General features: G+C 39.1%; 1 protein-coding gene across 18 annotated transcripts in view; it reads right to left on the reverse strand.

The window, feature by feature from the left end:
* The window catches only part of LMO7 (LIM domain 7), a 223,679-nt gene that overhangs the window by 26,354 nt on the left and 183,105 nt on the right, over positions 1–14,220 (reverse strand). For all 18 annotated transcript variants that reach the window (XM_033177537.1, XM_033177536.1, XM_033177532.1 and 15 more), the window contains 2 exons: positions 13,098–13,530; positions 9,826–10,134 (listed from right to left, as the gene is read on the reverse strand). In XM_033177537.1, the coding sequence (XP_033033428.1) occupies positions 9,826–10,134; positions 13,098–13,530 (742 nt within the window). The remainder of the gene's footprint in view (positions 1–9,825; positions 10,135–13,097; positions 13,531–14,220) is intronic.

Below are 14,220 nucleotides of genomic sequence, written 5' to 3' on the forward strand. Positions count from 1 at the left end.
CTGAGTCTAACTTACAGGCTACACCATTTATTCACTGCCCAGGAATAAAGTACAGTGATTTAAATCATTCATTTGAAAAGGACCACCATACTTTTAAAAACCTACTCCCAATACTTGGCATATTTTCTGAATAACTTCAAGTGGTTCACAGACACATAATTTAGCCTCCAGTGGCATCCATCTAGGACTGGTACCACTCCCTAGTGGGCATGTGAAGTTCGGCAAGGTATTTTGCTTGCCCAAATGCCACATGAAGATTTAGTGTTAAAGGCATAGCTGCTATACATGCTGCAAAATGCAGAACTATGTCACCTGTAAGGAATTACTCCCTAAGATACCAAGAGTGTCCCTATTGACACATTCTGAGCTACAGTCCATGACTTCTTCAAAATAACATCAGCTCATAAGCCCCCAAATAATAACCTCTTGGACAAAAGGTATAATTATTCCCATTGCTATCACTATACTACACTACAAATCCTAAATTCCAGAGAACTTAAATTATTTTCTAAACCAAATGTTTCAAGTTTTACAGTATACTATGTCTGTGCAAACCTTAATTTCTCTGTAATTTACATATTTTGTTTTGAGGAAGCAACAAATAGATTTTAATATGAATTTATGAGACCAGTGTTTCAGCTTTGTTTCCTAATCACAAAAAAACTTAGACTTACCTGTTACAATTCTTCCTAAACCGGTTTTCCTTTCCAGGAAAAGACCTACCAGTTCTCCATTTTAACTTGGCAGTTAAATCTAATCCAGGAACCAACTGGGCAATTCATAAAGCTTTCTGCCTAAGGTTTTTTACCCATAAAACAAGTTTAAAACAAGTAGCATTATTCTGAGAAATATTAGGATAGTACGTACTATGGTGTGGATGTGATTTGTCGCCACCAAAACTCATGTTAAAATTTAATTGCCAATGTGGTAGTGCTGGAAAGTGTTACCTTTAACAGGTGTTTGGGTCATGAAGGATCTGCCCTCATGAAGGAATGAATGCAGTCTCATGGGAGTAAGTTCTCACTCTAGCAGGACTGAATTAGTTACCACAAGAGCAGGTTATTATAAAGTGAGGTTGCCTTGTGTTGGGTCTCTGCACACACCATTTGCCTATCTGCTTTTCCACCATGTTGTGACACAGCACATGGTGCTCACCTGAAGCCAAGCAGATGTTGGTGCCATGCTCTTGGACTTTCTAGCCACCAGAACCATGAGCCAACTAAACCTCCTCTTTTCTTTATAAATTACTCAGTCTCAGGTATTCTGTTATAGCAACATTAAATGGACTAAGTACACAAGAATTTGAAGGAAGTCACTGAATAAACAAAGGATCAAGAATTCACTACTCTATATGGACATGCAGAAGTATTATGACATTTCACTCATTCATCCATTTGACATACATTTATTGTTTACTCTGTATTAAAAAAACCACAATACTTAGCACTTTGGGAAATAAAGATAAATTAGGGATGATTCTTGCTCTCAAAAACTAATTGTTGATTTTTCAGTGGGTATGGGATTTTTAGCTTTCAGCAGAAAGCTCTTTGTAAAGCAGTTTAAACATGGAAATGCAGATGTAGTCATGACACTCGTTAATAACCACCTGATGAATGCCAATCTGAAGAATATAATAAAATTCTGCTAAGAATAGCAAAAACTACTGGTTGGTTCTACTCCTCAGCCAAAACCACCAAACACTTAAGTTAGAGATGACGTGGTGAAAATGAGTGGTCATCTTCACCACACTTACAAAAAAAAATCTGACTTAGAGCCAATTAAAGTGCAGAATCTATTTGCTATATAAGGAAGACAGACAGAGACAAATCATGGGTTACACATTCAAAACACTGATGTTTTATAGCTTGAAGAATAAAAGACAGGATGGAGTCTTAATAAACACTCTCAAACTATATAAAGAATATTTTGTGGGAGATGGCAAGTGAACATGATCCTTTTCTACCAAATATAGGATCACAGAGAATGAACTTAAGCCCTAGAGGAAAATGTCTCACTGTTATATTAGATTGGAAATACTATCTCATGAAGGACTGTACTTACCTCAGAAATAAAGAAATCACTATTTAAACATCTTAAATATTAATAAAAGGGCCGATAACCTCCTCCTCTTTGAAAGAGTTAACAGGAAGGACAGTGTCCCTGTGGCTACAGCCAGGCAAAGTGTTGTGTCAGTCCTTGAGACACAATGCAGGCAAAGAGGAGAGGACCACATGGGCAATTACAGGTGCATATCTGTCATTAACCAGGTGACCACAGGCAAGTCACTGGGCCTGGTAAAGCCTTCTCTTTCATAAATATACTGCTTTTTAATTTTGGTTTTAAGTAGCCTACTTTCAAATCAAAGTCTTACGCAGACCACCTCTTTCCAAACCACTATACAGAAAGGATTAAAGTGGGTGGCTGTGGTTTCAAAGTAAGAGTTCCAGGGCCCCACTTGTGTGGTCTTCCCTTCATGGCAGTCTTGAGGCATCTATGTCCAATCCCAAGTTCTTATAGAAAATTATTCCTGAGACTTCTTGCAAGTGAACATATCTATAATTACATTCAAGCATGAATTGTTCAACAGTGATTTCAGGAAGGATTTCAACTTCCTTATTTTTCTCTGCAAGGTATATGCCAAGTGAGTATCCTACAAAGAATCCAAGCTTCAGAAGATAATGATGACAGAATTATCTTTGAACTGGATGGAACAGGAATATAAATTATTGGGGGAAACCTAGATTCCTGAAGACTGATAATGAACTATCCAAGTGGTTTCAGTTGTTCATGCCAGAAAAGATAAGGCAGTTGTCTACTATCATCTCAGCATATAAGATAAAAAATTTCCCTCAAATTAGGTATAACTTGAGCAGACGTATCCACTGAAAGTTCAGATTGCCCCAACAACTGTCAGACTGATGAAACAGAAGTACAAGACCCTACATTTTTAAACAAAAACATGAGGAGGTTCTGGACTCCCAATGGTAACTCTTATTTCTGCTAAATCCGTTGAATTAAGATTTTCATGTCAACATAGATAGAATTTAATTTAAAAGAAAAAAAAAAAAGAAACAGGGCCAATCTTAACATCAAATCGAAAAGCTACACTTCTCGAATTTTTCCTATTAGACAAATGTGTTAAGGAAAGCCTACTTAGTTGATAAAGTTAACCTTAAAGTAAATCTGGACTGTAAAATCCGGAATATCAGAGGAAATCTATAATCTTTGAATTTGTGTACATACAATTCTTTAGTGTCTTTCTTTCTGAGTCTTACTGGAATGAGAAAATGAAGTGAGTAGCCCTCAAATCTTGCTCTTCCTCTCTAAATCCTTCTCCATCTCTCCTTCCTTCATCCCACTGTGGCAGGCAGTGTTTCTATAATACACCCACCACTGTCCTCATCCCATTCCAAGATTATCTTCTACCTACCAAATAACATCTTGAGTCTTCAACCCTCCAGGCACTGCCCACTATTCTTGCTTTCTAGGAAACAGTCTTCTAAAGTCACCTATTATCTTGCTTTCTCCAGCCTTTTTTCCCATGTCTCTTGCCACTTCTCAGTTTCATTAGCATGTTCCTCTTTTTTCTCTTCTCTTTTCATTGTGTTATTTGTTCCTTAGTCTCCAACCTCTCTGACTACACGCTTTTGTGAGCAACCTCATTCACTGCCGTGCCTCCGATGTCTAAGTCCAACAATTCAAAAATTGAACTCATTATCTTCCTCCCAAACCTGTTCTTGCGCCTCTTGTTTTTCATATTTTGGTTAATTGCATCAATAGTTCATCAGGTGCCCAAGTTAGAAACATTGGATTCTTTTGGGACCTCTTTCTCCTTCTTTCCCCTAACTGTTGCCCAGTCGAATGCCACACAACAATCCCTGTACCTCTACTCTCCACCATACACACTTGCATTTTACAAGGTTCTGTCAAGTCCACAATCCATCTTGAATCATCCCATCTTTGCCACCCTCCCTTGTGTTATCATCTTGGTTCAGGCCGTGATCTCCCCTAAACTCCTGTGGTTACCCCTCCTAAGTGGCTCTCTTGCCTCCAGCCCTTATTTTGTTCATTGTCCACACAGCTGCCAGAACTTTAGTTATAGAACATGCTATTATATCACACTCCATTTTTAAATTGCTGGTAGCTCCTTACTGCCCTACTTGGAAGATTTCAAACTCTACATTTCAGTTCTGGTAAGTTTCAATAAACATATAATACAACCTTTCCTCAAAATGGTTTCAAGGATGATTTTATCTTTATGGACCAAAAGACATTTCAGTTCCCAGTGGCTCTAAAATTCTAAAGACACAGCAAAGTCCAAATAAGTCAAAATGTGGTCTCTTAACTATACATAAGGCAGTCCTCAAATGCGAGCCTGTCGTATTTCAAAAAACTTTAACATCAGATAAATTGCAGTTGTGGTGTAGGCATTTCACCAGCCTGGGGCAGGTTACATAACTTTCAAATCTCATGTACTTCACTGGTAAAAATGGGATAATACACCTACTTTGCAGGGTTATTGAGATGATTAAATGAAACATTTAAAAGGTGTCAAGGCACACATGACTGATGCCCAGTAATGGCCTTCTTTTTCTTTTTCCAATGGAAGCAAATGTTAAACATAATACACATGCTGGCTAAGCAGTTTCTGGATCAATTAAAGAAAATCTCATTTAATTCTCACATACTTAGCTCTAAAGCCAAGAAAATTCGGTCAGCATTCAGCAAACATGTACAGATGCAGGCACTGCAATGACAGTAAGAAAGGTAGGGTTGTATTCTATCCTCAGGGAGAGCAGGTCCTAGAGAAGGTGAGAAGCAAGCAAAATGCACAGTATGAAGCTATGATAAGGGAAGTTCTGGCTACTATATCCAAAGGGGCAGTAATCATGGGGTTAGATCAGGAAATGGACATGCAGAAAGCTTCCTTTCTTCCATACGTGTCATCCCGTTTGGGGGTTACTGCCTTAAAAAGTCTGGAGCAGAGGTTCTAGAAAGAAGATTTGTAGACGGTTTAAAAATATAGAGCTCTTTTTCATGTGTCTGTTGGCTGTATGGATGTCTTCTTTTGAGAAATGTCTGTTCATATCCTTTCCCAACCATTATGGAAAACAGTATGGCGATTCTCAAGGATCTAGAACTAGATGTACCATATGACCCAGCCATCCCCACTGGGTATATACCCAAAGGATTATAATTACTCTACTACAAAGACACATGCACACGTATGTTTATTGCGGCACTATTCACAATAGCAAAGACTTGGAATCAACCCAAATGTCCATCTGTGACAGACTGGATTAAGAAAATGTGGCACATATACACCATGGAATACTATGCAGCCATCAAAAAGGATGATTTGCATCCTTTGTAGGGACATGGATGCAGCTGGAAACCATCATTCTTAGCAAACTATCACAAGAAGAGAAAACCAAACACCGCATGTTCTCACTCATAGGTGGGAACTGAACAATGAGATCACTTGGACTCGGGAAGGGGAACATCACACACTGGGGCCTATCATGGGGAGGGGGGAGGAGGGAGGGATTGCTTTGGGGAGTTATACATGATATAAACGTTATGCACATGTACCCTAGAACTTAAAGTATAATAAAAAATAAAAAAAAAATAAAAAAAATAAATAAATAAAAAAAAAAAAAAAAAAATATAGAGCTCTGAGGCTGGGCATGGTGGCTCATGCCTGTAATCCCAGCACTTTGGGAGGCCAAGGTGGGCAGATCACAAGGTCAGGAAATCGAGACCATCCTGGCTAACAAGGTGAAACCCCGTCTCTACTAAAAATACAAAAAAATTAGCCAGGCGTGGCGGCGGGTGCCTGTAGTCCCAGCTGCTGGGGAAGCTGAGGCAGCAGAATGGCATGAACCTGGGAGGTAGAGCTTGCAGTGAGCTGAGATCACGCCACTGCACTCCAGCCTGGGTGACAAAGCAAGACTCCATCTCAAAAAAAAAAAAAAAAAAAAAATAGAGCTCTGAAAGGACAGAAAATAAAACAGAAACTTGTAAGCAAGACCAACTTTGGGGAGAATCATGAAAACCACACCTGCATGACAGATGGAAGGGGATGAAAGACCTCAGGAGTCACACTCCCTCTTCCCTGTCTGGGGTCACCTCCAGAATGAGTTTGGCAGCCCAGATTGGCAAGAAAGGTAAAGAAAAAAGCAAAACCACAAGAAAAGAAATGGGGGGAAAAGAACAGCAAGAGACAAAACCCCCAGCTCGGCTATGAGGATGAAAAGGAAGTTCCCATCGGCAGATTTTAAATAAGACCATATTAAGGTCTTCCCTTCATTATGATTTTTCTACTTCATGGCACGCACCAACTTAGCTTTCCTAAAATAACTCTAGGGAACACCATAGTGCTTACATTCCTTAATCTTAAAATTCCCACACTAAAGAACCAATAAGGACTCTAAATTACCTGCCGGATCAAGTTCATACTTCAGCCTAGTAATCAAGGCTTTGAATGCAGTTCAAGTCAGTAAAACTTAAGGGTCAATTACGTGTAAGAATGTACAAAGAATACCAGTGAAGGAGGAACATATAACTACATGGGACAAGGAAGAATTCAGTGAGTGAAACTTTTCAAGCGTAAGAAGTTTGATTCCAACGGGGGAGGGGTGATATCTTGATTCATGAACGAAGTGGTCCTCCTGGGCTTTTGAGGAACAATAGGACCTCAAAAGGCAGAGATGTGGGAAATAAGCATCTTCAAATGGGGGAGCAGTGATGTGCTCCAAAAAGTACATGATGTATCCAAGAAAAAGTAAGCAGCCTTATGCAGGTGAATCATCTCTCTTCCCCAGGACATAGCATGATAGCATAACATGATACTAAATCTTGAGTCAGACTGCCTGGATTCAAATCCTGACTCCACTTGGTACCCTGCATGGCCTTGGACAAGTAACATGCCCATGCCATGCCTCAAGTTTTATGTTTCTAAAATAGGGGTAATCATGATAGTCCACATTCGGATTGTTGATTACCTCACAGAGCTGCTGTGAGGATTAACTAAGATACTGCCCTCAGAAGCCTGGTTGGTACATAGTAAGCACGCTAACAACAGCTGTGACAGTGCTACAAAGGGCGTGAGAGATATCGCTGCTTCCCTGAGCGCCACGAACTTCTTTCAGCAAACCACACAGTGCCACTAGAGGCTTTGGAGCAGAGAAATTACTGAGTCCAACCTGGCATCAGGCAAGTTAATCTGATGCCAGTCTTTTGTAGCATGTACTAACACCTGTGACCATTTGCACTGATAGGAAAAGGGCCTGAATTAGCATAGTGGAAGCCAAGATAGAAAAGAATAACATCAGCTGGGCGTAATGGCTAACACCTGTAATCCCAGCACTTTTGGAGGCCAAGATGGGTGGATCAGGCCTAGGAGTTCGAGAGCAGCCTGGGCAACATCGTGAAAGCCCGCCTCTACAAAAAAATACAAAAATTAGCCGGGCGTCGTGGCATATGCCTACAGTCCCAGCTACTCAAGAGGCTAAGGTGGGAGGATTGCTTGAGTCCAGGAGGTTGAGGCTGCAATAAGCCATGATCATGCCACTGCACTACAGCCTGGGCAACACAGCAAGATCCTATCTCAAAAAAAAAAAAAAGAAAGAAAAAGAAAAGAATAACATCAAGGGGGGAGTCTGGAGGAAGAGACGAAAGGACAGTGCCAGTAAAAGTCCAAGGTATGAAAGAGAAAAATGATCTGAAGAACATTCTTCCACAGAGCTACCAAAACATTTAGATGATCAGCCACAAGCTACTGTTGATTTTGCTGTCCTCTGAACACCTATAGTGTCTGAATGGAGTTTGGGGGAGTGTTGCACAGGCCCTTTACATATTGATCAGAAGCTGTCACACACATTCACATCCTTCTCTCAAGTCAGTAAGCTCCTTCTGAGACAAAGGCAAGGGCATGCTAGAGAAGCTACTGCCCTAGTGGCGCAGAAAAGGACACACCAAGCATCAGAGATATATAAGTCACCATATGAATTATAACTACATTAAAGAATTCCAATGGCTTCACTTATCAAATCAAGCCTAATTTTTCTTGGTGGAATACCATCTCAGGTTTGCGAACAAAGAAGTATAAATCCATTAATGATGAAACCTGAAACAGTGCCACATTCATTGAAGCTCCCTCTGAGTTGCAATAACCTGAGACACACCCACGCACCACACTTAGCCTCTTTTCCTTAATCCACAGTTGCAGCTAGTCAGCTGCCACCCTGAGAAAGGCACCAACACCCAGCGTGCAGCACGTGATTCAGGCTGTTTTGTTGAATTTGCTATTTGAAAAAGGTAAAGGCAAACATACAAATCCGTGAAACAAAAGGCACTTTGCTTCTGCTTTTATTATTCATCCACTGGTACCTTATGTTCTCCAAGTATAATACAGGCTATTGTTCTCCTCCACTGAGACTTAGGAAGCTAATTATATATTTCCAATTCCTTAAAAAATGTAATGATAATTTACAACTAATTATTTCAGCAAGCTGAAGAAATTGTTTTTAGATATATGTCTGTAAATATGCATGGGGAAAAAAAAACAAAAGAAATATACCTAGATGTTAACAGTGATTATCTCTAAATGATGGAATTATCAGTGATTTAAATTATTTATACTTTCCTGCATTTCCAAATTTTCTCAACCACATACTACCTTGTAACCAGAAAAGAAAGTTTAAATGTTTTAAGTTTTCCCATACAAATAAAAACTAATAATAAATATGCAACGCCAAATTATTTCACATCAAGTTATTTCATTAATATAACTTAGGACAAGTCATACACACACACACACACACACTAATCTAACTTAGGACAAGTCATATATACATATATAGACACACACATACACACACAAATACTAATATAACTTAGGACAAGTCATATATACATACCCACTTAATGTATATAATACACAATTAATGTTTTTCAGGGAAACAAGGAATACTAAACAAAGCCAAAGAACCACAAAAGCTCCTCCATGCTAAGGGGTTCATACAACTATCAAAATGCTTAGCAAGAATTTTTCTAAGATAGAGAAGCTTTCTGTTACCCAAAGACTTTTGGCATGTTTTACAGGTAGGCTACAAAGAACATTTATTACCTAATCATTCTCTTAGAAGTCATCTATTAGAAATTTAAGTAGGAGAAACTACACATGTCATTCTTCATCTGATGGTATATTTTGTTTGGACTCCAAATGTTGTGGAATACAATTGTCATATTATAACCAAGCCTCGATAGTCCCATTCGGAGATAAAGAAACATCGAAAATTATAGACATTCTAAAGTATAAAATAGTATTAAGAGTCACTAGAAGGTTAAAATTGCTGAAAAAGAAATGCCATGTACCTAGAGGCCAGCACCTATCATGTGCATCAGTTTTTCCTTGTGGCCAGTTAAGTTCCCTGGGAAAGGGCTTCTGTCACCCATATATACACTAGATCTGCATCTAAAACCTTCAAAGTCACTATTGTAGCTGAAACCTGGGACTACTAGGCACTAGCAGTACAAGGCAACCACTACTGAAACGTGGAATACAGAGAAAACCCCAGCCAAATCCCAAGGAGACTGGTGCACAAAGTCATACACTCACATCACAAGTGTTATCTGGATCTATGCACTCAGAGTGGAAAGACACCTACTTCCTCCAAGATCTGTTCAAAGTAAACCAGAATATCATTTTGCACATTTTCAGCCCAGATTAACACCCAGAGGTTTGACGTTCGAGACATGGTTTCCAGATTTAAATGTGTAAGTGTCTGAGCCACAGATGATAAAGAACTTTCCCAAACTCACCTGGGATCTTGAGACTTCTCTTTGGGGGGAGATTTCCCCTTCTCCAGATTCAGACATTAAATCAAGACCAGATGTGGAAGACAATGTGGCTTTAGAAGTGGCAGCCTGGTCTTGGGAAAGAGATGAGAAGGGGGATGTAGGAGAGGGCTGCCTGGTCACATCTTCTTCTGTTGCTGCTACCTCTCTCTGGCTAGATGAGCTTGAAGCCAGTTGGCTTGCATCCGAGTTTGGTGCACGGGTGCTGACCACATTGTTTGGAGTTCTCCTAATGTCTTCAACATCTCCATTATACTTCCAAGCATCGTCCATCTAAATAAGAAAACATCATTTTAAACTTGATATTCTGTTACCATTATTTCTGTTTTTAAAAGTTGTTTATTAAATTAATATTTTAAAACTAAAATAGCATACCACCCACAGTAACATAACTATTACTAAAAGCTTGGGCTGAGTTCTTTCACACCAATAGATAAACACACATGTAGTGGGGGAAATTGTTTTAGCAAAAGCATTCATATCACATACAAACTTCTGAAATTTGCTTTGCTTGTTTACTCCAAGCAAACATCTTAAGCATTAAATTTCCACTGAGTCTAAACTGGCATAAAAAAAAATTGCCATATATACATGTATTATGTGCAGTTTACACATCAAGATGGTGTCACTCTAACCTCTGCACAAGTTCACCATTTTGCTCTTCAGAACAGACTAAATGAACTGAGAACATGTTTTACCATGTAAGATCTGGAGAGTGATGAGATTCTCCTTTGCTGAGAGCCAAAAGGCCTTGGTGTTCTATTTGCTGATCGCTCCAGGTCAACAGATAGAACTCTAAACCAGTCCCTTTACTTGCTGAATATTCCATAGTATGGACATCAACAATTTATTCATTTGATGTGCATTTAAAGTTGTTTGAAATGTTCTGTCACTTCCAAAACTACTGCAACAAATATCCATATCTCTTTATAATTGGAACTTTTATTTTTATAGCACAGATTTCCAAAAGTAGGCTTGCTGGAGCAAAAGTTTTATATATATATATATATATATATAGTTTCTAAAAATAATTGTAGCAACACACTCCAGAAGTAATGTATGAGAACATCTGTTTCTCAGCATCCTTGCCAACACTAGACATTTTCAATGTTTTAAGTCTATATCACTCTGATGGGTAAAAAGTTATACGTCTCATTCTTTTTTTTTTTTTTTTATATCAAATTTATCAATCTTTTATTTATTTATTTTTTTTTAATTATACTTTAAGTTCTAGGGTACATGTGCATGACGTTTATATCATGTATAACTCCCCATGCAATCCCTCCCTCCTCCCCCCTCCCCATGATAGGCCCCAGTGTGTGATGTTCCCCTTCCCGAGTCCAAGTGATCTCATTGTTCAGTTCCCACCTATGAGTGAGAACATGCGGTGTTTGGTTTTCTCTTCTTGTGATAGTTTGCTAAGAATGATGGTTTCCAGCTGCATCCATGTCCCTACAAAGGACGCAAACTCATCCTTTTTGATGGCTGCATAGTATTCCATGGTGTATATGTGCCACATTTTCTTAATCCAGTCTGTCACAGATGGACATTTGGGTTGATTCCAAGTCTTTGCTATTGTGAATAGTGCCGCAATAAACATACGTGTGCATGTGTCTTTGTAGTAGAGTAATTTATAATCCTTTGGGTATATACCCAGTAGTGGCATTCAGGACATAGGCATGGGCAAGGACTTCATGTCTAAAACACCAAAAGCAACGGCAGCAAAAGCAAAAATTGACACATGGGATCTAATTAAACTAAAGAGCTTTTGCACAGCCAAAGAAACTACCATCAGAGTGAACAGGCAACCTACAGAATGGGAAAAAATTTTTGCAACCTACTCATCTGACAAGGGCTAATATCCAGAATCTACCAAGAACTCAAACAATATACAAGAAAAAAACAAACAACCCCATCAAAAAGTGGGGAAAGGATATGAACAGACATTTCTCAAAAGAAGACATCCATACAGCCAACAGACACATGAAAAAGTGCTCATCATCACTGGCCATCAGAGAAATGCAAATCAAAACCACAATGAGATACCATCTCACACCAGTTAGAATGGCAATCATTAAGAAGTCAGGAAACAACAGGTGTTGGAGAGGATGTGGAGAAATAGGAACACTTTTACACTGTTGGTGGGATTGTAAACTAGTTCAACCATTATGGAAAACAGTATGGCGATTCCTCAAGGATCTAGAACTAGATGTACCATATGACCCAGACGTCTCATTCTTGCTCCAGGGAAGCTGAACATACTTCTTTGTGCTTTGTTACCAGCCATTTGAATCCCTTCTCCCTTGAACTGGCCACTGCTTTTCTATATTCATTTTGCTAGTGCGTTTGCTTACCAATTTGTAGAAGCATTTTCTATCTTAGAGCTATTAACTCTTTATCTATCATACATTTTAATAATATTTTTCTGAGTCTATATATTGTCTTTTGACTATATTAAGGAAGTCTGCCATGAAATTCTTATAATGTCAAATATGTCTACATTTTCCTTTATATAATGGTCAGGAGTTTTCCAGTTAGTTTAGGTAGACTTCTCTCACCCCAAATATCCAATTTTTTATACCCTTTTAGAGTTTAGGATTCTGCATTAGTAGAGCTAAAAAGAATCTGAACATTAATCTTAACACTGTGTTGCTTCCTTTCACATAATTCAGATTAGCACACTCATTGTCGGATATGGTACCACTTCATTCTCAGAAAAAAAATGCCGCAATATTCTACATCCTTCAAAATCCTGATATTAATAGAAATGTATACATATAAACAGTAAGACATTCAAACTGATAAAGTGAGAAATCTGAAAAAAGCAGAAATGTGTACATAAGCATCTGAAAATCTCAGGCTAAACCACGTGAAATGCTGTTTTGTAGGTCAAGAAGAACAATCATACTGACAACTTCATACTTTTCAACCTAATACTTTAGAAAAGGTACATCTAAAAAATGACATAAAATAATACTCTGCCTTAGAATATATCTTATTCAGTCTTTAAAATGTATCAGCCATACTTTCACAGAATTTAAAGTTTAGTAAATTCTGTATCATTGATCTATCTTAAGCATTAAGTTTCCATTGCATCTAAACTGGCATAAAATAAGACGTCCTTATATATGGTATGTATAGTTTACACATAAAGTTGATGTAACCCCAACCTCTGCACAAGTTCACCAACATTTTGCTCTTCAGAACAGACTAAATGAACTGAGAACATTTTTTACCGTGTAAGATCTGGGGAGTGATGAGATTCCCCTTGTCTGAGAGCCAAAAGGTCTTGGTGTGACCACAGATGTTAACCTGACTGTATCAGTTTTCTGGTAACTTCTGGGGAGAGAAGCTGAAACACGAGTCGACTCCATTTGTGTGCTCAGTGAACGCAGAGAAGACAAAGAGGCTGGGCGTTGTTCTTCCACAGGACTTTGAGAAGGAAGCTGAATTTCAGTTGTTACACTGTTCTCTCTTTTTGCAAAAGTTGTAGAATCTTCTTTGAGAATTTCTGAAGGATAAGTTGTTCCCTTCTCTTCTACTCTCTCACTCCGGTAACTTGCTTCTGACACAGTCAGTGTAGGAGGTCGCTTTTCTTCATCCAGCACATCATCAAAAGAATACATTCTCCTTCTCGAAGGAACTGTAGACTTTTGATTTTGGGATTCCCTTAGCAGAAAGAAATGCACCATCACCACAAAGATATGCATTTGACACAGACAGGTGGTAAGAGAGTAATCAACACCTGAAATGGACCGGGAATAAAAAGCTGCTAACCTCACACAAGAATCAATACAACACTTACTAGAGCATAAAGATGAATATAATTATCTTTTTTCTTTTTTCTTTAGAGACTGAGTCTCGCTCTGTTGCCCAGACTGGAGGGCAGTGGCATGATCTTAGCTCACCTGCAACCTCCATCTCCCGGGTTCAAGCAATTCTCCTGCCTCAGCCTCCTAAGTAGCTGAGATTACAGGCATAAGCCACCATGGCCGGCTAAATTTTTGTATTTTTAGTAGAGACGAGGTTTCAATATATTGGCCAAACTCCTGACTTCTCAAACTCCTGACCTTGTGATCCACCCACCTTGGCCTCCCGAAGTGCTGAGATTACAGGCGTGAGCCACCACACCCAGCAAGATGTATAGAATTATCTTTAATGTCCCAACTAAGAAAGAATAATAACTTGACTTCTTTTTTTTCTTTTTTTTTTTTTTGAGGCGGAGTCTGGCTCTGTCGCCCGGACTGGAGTGCAGTGGCCGGATCTCAACTCACTGCAAGCTCCGCCTCCCGGATTCACGCCATTCTCCTGCCTCAGCCTCCCGAGTAGCTGGGACTACAGGCGCCCGCCACCACGCCC

Source organism: Trachypithecus francoisi, unplaced genomic scaffold (assembly GCF_009764315.1).
Source record: "Trachypithecus francoisi isolate TF-2019V2 unplaced genomic scaffold, Tfra_2.0 Lachesis_group18, whole genome shotgun sequence".
NCBI classification, from domain to species: domain Eukaryota; kingdom Metazoa; phylum Chordata; class Mammalia; order Primates; family Cercopithecidae; genus Trachypithecus; species Trachypithecus francoisi.